This window comes from Limulus polyphemus, unplaced genomic scaffold, assembly GCF_000517525.1.
Source record: "Limulus polyphemus unplaced genomic scaffold, Limulus_polyphemus-2.1.2 Scaffold714, whole genome shotgun sequence".
NCBI lineage: Eukaryota > Metazoa > Arthropoda > Merostomata > Xiphosura > Limulidae > Limulus > Limulus polyphemus.
The window spans coordinates 137823-143454 of NW_013666324.1; the positions used below are offsets into that span (position 1 = coordinate 137823).

General features: G+C 35.6%; 1 protein-coding gene across 1 annotated transcript in view; it reads left to right on the top strand.

Moving 5' to 3' along the window:
* The window catches only part of LOC106460122 (potassium/sodium hyperpolarization-activated cyclic nucleotide-gated channel 2-like), a 79674-nt gene that overhangs the window by 65968 nt on the left and 8074 nt on the right, over nt 1-5632 (top strand). The window contains exon 5 of the mRNA XM_022386767.1: nt 4674-4736. Within this exon, the coding sequence (XP_022242475.1) occupies nt 4674-4736 (63 nt within the window). The remainder of the gene's footprint in view (nt 1-4673; nt 4737-5632) is intronic.

Below are 5632 nucleotides of genomic sequence, written 5' to 3' on the forward strand. Positions count from 1 at the left end.
TTAAACGCCTTATATCGGTCCATGATCTATTAATTAATTAAACGCCTTATATCGGTCCATGATCTATTAATTAATTAAATGCCTTATATCGGTCCATGATCTATTAATTAATTAAACGCCTTATATCGGTCCATGATCTATTGATTAATTAAACGCCTTATATCGGTCCATGATCTATTAATTAATTAAATGCCTTATATCGGTCCATGATTTATTAATTAATTAAACGCCTTATATCGGTGTTTTTGTTGTTGTAAGGAAAGTGAATTGTGTTGTAATTTTAGAAAGATGGTTCTTGGTTATTTTTAAAATCGATTTTACTTTATTTTTTGTCAACATTCGTTGAAGTTAAGCGCAAAGTTACACAATTGGCTATCTGTGCTCTGCCCACCACGGGTATCGAAACCCGGTTTCTAGCGTTGTAAGTCCGCAGACATACCGCTGTGCCACCGGGGGCAAAATAATAAATAAAAAAAAGCTGTCAGTGCTCTGCCTACCTCGGGTATCGAAACCGTGACGTTATAAACCTTCAGCCTCACCGATGAACTCCTGGGGGCCTTTTTTGTTGACAATATCGAATTATATTAACATTAACTCTGAAAAATTGTTTTGTTTTCGTAGTTTACACTTGCTTACCGACAGACGATTTTCTTGTACAACGAAAAAAATCCTGGTGGTAAGGAAATGAGTCAAGTCCAAATACCTTTTGTAAATATTTGAAGAAAAAAAAACGAACTCATTACGTCCGCCACTGAAGGTGGATGGAGGTTATGTTTTCACTCCTGTGTGAATGTGTGTGTGTGTGTGTGTGTGTTTGTCAACAAGATTTCTCGAAAATTGCTGAATGGATTTGGACGAAAGTTCGTATACATTTGGATTATGATCCAACTTAAAAGTGATTAGTTTTTGGAGGGTCAAGATCGAAGCAAGGGTAACGAAAATCCAAAAAACTCTATCTGTTAACATGGGGGCCGTTTTTCACACTATTTTTGCTTTAAAACTCAGTCAAAAATGATCGGATTTTGATGAAACTTAGCGGTCGTATGTAGAATATTATTCCTCATTGTTTAGTCAAAAATGGTCCGTGTCCGTTGATAACGACGGACATACGGACACATTTTCGTATTTTTTGAGAGCCGAATATGACCAACGTTGACCCTCTAGTTTTGAAATGTTTTAGGTTATTAAACATATCAAGTGAAATAAAACAATCATTGTTCTGCGTTAGAAATTAGTGTAGGTTTCACAGAAGGACGTTTTCCTGAAAGCTATATAATATCTAAAACAGAAACTGGGAATTTATTTAAAGTAAAACTTTCTTTATGAAGAAATGTGGTAAACTTTAAAGCATAAGTTAAAATAAAAACTTAGTACTTTTACTTAATATAAAAGTGATTCTAAAATTTTCAGATATTTCAGAATTTGATATTCTCATTTACACGATATTCTACAAGTTCGGAATGAAAAAAAAATATTGTGAACAAAGTACTCTTAGCTACTAGCTATACCCGAGTGGACTGTTATTGTATGTTGTTGTTTTTTTAAGCGCTCTTATTGACTTTTGTTTCCTGTCTTTGTTGTCTTCGTCTTGGTAAATTGGATTATTCAAACCTTGTTGGACATGCTCTATTTGGCGTTAAAAAGAAAAGACTGGTTTTAATGTGAACATTGAAATTTAAAGAATGTGTTTTCTATGTAACATCAGAATTTAAATAATGTTGCTTGTTTATTTGTAGTTAAGCATAAAGTTACACAATGGGCTATCTGTGCTGTTCTCACCATGGATATCGAAACCAGGTTTTTAGCGTTATAAAGTAAACGGAATTAGATGAATGACAGATTTTTTGCTTTGATATAACATTTCAATTTATATATATCTTTGTAATATATATATATATATATATATTACGTAGTCACGTGGGGGGGGGACAAAATTTGAATGTTGTTCTCTATGTGTCAATGCATAGTTTAAATATAGAGCTTATGAAAGTATACGTGAAATTCAAAGTTGATTGGTTGCTTGTTTTATGATAAAGCCACATTGAACTCTCTGCTGGGTTTACTGTGGGGAATCTTACCTCGAATTTTAGCGTTGTAAATCCGTAAAATTCCCGCTGTCCAATTGGGGGTACCCATTGTTTAAATAACTGTTATCGCAAGCCTAGGTACTTCTTGCTAGGTTCATTACTCAGATCTAGCAGTCTTTAGTTATAATCATGCCTGTTATCGCAAGCCTAGGTACTTCTTGCTAAGTTCATTACTCAGGCATGATTATAACTAAAGACTGCTACATCTGAGTAATGAACCTAGCAAGAAGTACCTAGGCTTGCGATAACAGGCATGATTATAACTAAAGACTGCTACATCTCTTGATGATTCACATATCTTAATAATAAATGTTAGTTTGAAATAATATTATTCGACTTTTTATCTTTAATAGTTTTATATCTGTTTATTATAAAACTGATTCTCATCCATTTTATACTTAGAATAAGATAATTGGTTGATGAAGATGAGTTAAATGAAGATGATGAAGATTCGCAGTAATTTAAGGTTTTAAAAGCATGAGCAAAATGTGATATTTGAAAGAAGAAAATTAGTTGACAGTTTTGAACGAGAACGAGACATTATAACTGAGGTCTTAAATGTAAGAGTCGTTGGTATAAAGATATTTTATTTCATATAGAAAGTATGTTGAACGAAATGAATTTTCTGGTTCTGGACGCCCGAATATCATTACAATGTACTGTTTCATTAACTGTGTTAATTAGAGCTTGGATCAATCATCTCCATGTTCAGTTTATACTGTTAACTTAACCAATCTGTGTTTGTGTATGATCTTCATGGACCACCAAAAAGTTCTATATCTGACAAAAGATCGATACCGGTTGTTTCACGCGCCATTAAAAGAAATGGAGTAGGTGTAGAAATCTACGGAAATGTGTAACAGAAATGGCATTTCGTGCGTATAACGACGCAAGGAAAGTAGCATAGAGTAGTATTAAGTATACATAAGAACTGTGAGCCATGAGGTAGGCCTAAAGGACTTGTTTTGTTGTGAATTTCGCGCAAAGCTACATGAGGGCTATCTGCGCTGCCCGTCGGTCCCTAATTTAGCAGCGATAGGCTAGAGAGAAGGCAGTTAGTCAAAACCACCCACCGCCAACTCTTGGGCTACTCTTCTACCAACGAATAGTGGGATTGACCGTCGCATTATAACGCCCTCACGGCTGCAAGGGCGAGCATGTTCGGTGAAGGTGGATTCGAACCCGCGACCTTCAGACTGTGATTCGAGCATCCTAACTACGAGGCCGTACCAGGCCAGGCCTAAAAAAATCGAACTATGATTGAAATGAAAGTCCGATGCGATAAATAATATAGGCTTTATATTCTCGAATCCTGTGATTTTAAGGATGTTCCACTTTGAATATTTTCCTGTTTGTGGTTTGGACGAGAGTAAGTTTGACATTAATAATAATTATAATATATTCCAATGGAAAACATTCACATTGGGAAGGAGGGTTACAAAGCACTAAATAAATAAACGCATTAAATACAATTATACACTCATTAAACCGTAATAATATTGTTCATGTTTTTAGGTATTTACAAATCACTTTGTCCATTGGTATGTGTTTTCAGTTACTTTAGCCTTCTCTGTACACATGTTCGTTCAGTTACTTTAGCCTTCTCTGTACACATGTTCGTTCAGTTACTTTAGCCTTCTCTGTACACATGTTCGTTCAGTTACTTTAGCCTTCTCTGTACACATGTTCGTTCACAATCAAATCGAAATTAGTTGTTTATGGTGAATTAAAAATAAATAGAAATTACAATTTACATTGTGTCTCAAAAAAATAAAGGCACCGAAAATAAAGACTGCTTAAATGTTCTAACTTTACATAAGCTGAATCTTCTCTTCAATACGGTACATATCTCCGTAATTCATTGCCCCCCTGTGACACAGCGGTATGTATGCTGACTTACAACGCTAGAAACCGGGTTTCGATACCCGTGGTGGGCAGAGCACGGATAGCCAATTGTGTAGCTTTGTGCTTAACTTCAAACAAACAAACACCCGTAGCATCGGGGTGGCCTAGTGGATATCTTGTAGGGCTGTGAATCAGAGGGTCCATGGTTTGCGTCCCGTTGCTGCAAAATCGCGCTACGAATATCTCGTGGACGTGGGTGCATTATAGAAGTCATTACTAAATTCTATTATTCTAATAGAGTAGCTCAAGGGTTGACGGCGGGTGATGCTGACTTCCATTTAATATGTGAGTTCAAGATTAGGAACGTCTAGCGCAGATATCCCTGTTGCAGCTCTGCGGGAATATCCAAACATTCAGTGTATACGTTAGCAGCTACAGTATCTAGATTTGTTACGTGTAAAAGTAGAGAATTCAGCCTATTAGGTAAAGGTCAAGGATCATATTAGACCGACTGAATAACTGAGATAAAAATAAATCAGGACAAAGGACAGGATGAGGTATGGAAATATATCCTGTGGAAAAAAAAAAGGTTGACAAAGGAAGAAGGAAACAATAGAAAGACTAAACTGATCAACTATGAGTGTGGATATAGCAAAGCACTATACAGGCTAATGACAATATAATTTGTGATCTTAATACCATAGTATATTACATTATATTATGTTCTTTTTATGTTTGTAGAGACATGCAAATACAGGAACAATAGAACGTAAACTGATTGTTAATTTGGAAGCTAAATTCTGGGTAAGCTGTTGTTAATTTGGAAGCTAAATTATGGGTAAACTGGTTGTTAATTTGGAAGCTAAATTCTGGGTAAACTGATTGTTAATTTGGAAGCTAAATTCTGGGTAAGCTGATTGTTAATTTGGAAGCTAAATTATGGGTAAACTGATTGTTAATTTGGAAGCTAAATTATGGGTAAACTGGTTGTTAATTTGGCGCTTCCTCACTACTCCACTGTGCGTAATACCTTCTAATTAACAGATAGGTATTATCAAACCGGATATATACAAAATAATATCATTTATCAACGACAACTCTTGTTAATATTCAATATTGTCCAGTTTTGTTGTCTCGCCTGTAACAAGCTGATTATTGGATGGAACTTGTATTGCCGTAGTTATAATAAGGTTAACTGTTGATTTAATATCCTACCAATGATTTTTCAAGGGAATGAACACACCCGTATAGTTACTGTATTTGGTTCGAGGAAGGCTCGAGAAAAACCGCTCTTCGTGTTTCTTTTCTCACCTACTCGAGCCATTACGTCAATCAATAAACACCAGAATCTCGTGCAACAAAAGAAGTTGTAGCAAAAAACACAATTGAAGTCGTTCATCGTAGTTTAAGCTTGGGTTTACTTATTGTAAACGTACTGATAAGACTCCAGAAATGGGAAAACAGATTTTAAAAAAAAAGTAAGCCTAGATGTGTATACTTCGTTTCTTTATATAAGATTCTCAAATAAGCTACAAGAATTTTTAAAAGAACTGTAAAAACGTGGTTCGTGCTTGTACTTCTAACTTAGTAACGGCGCTCGACTCGCAATCTGAGGGTCGCGGGTTCGAATCCCCGTCACACCAAACATGCTCGCCCTTTCAGCCGTGGGGCGTTATAATGTGACGGTCAATCCCACTATT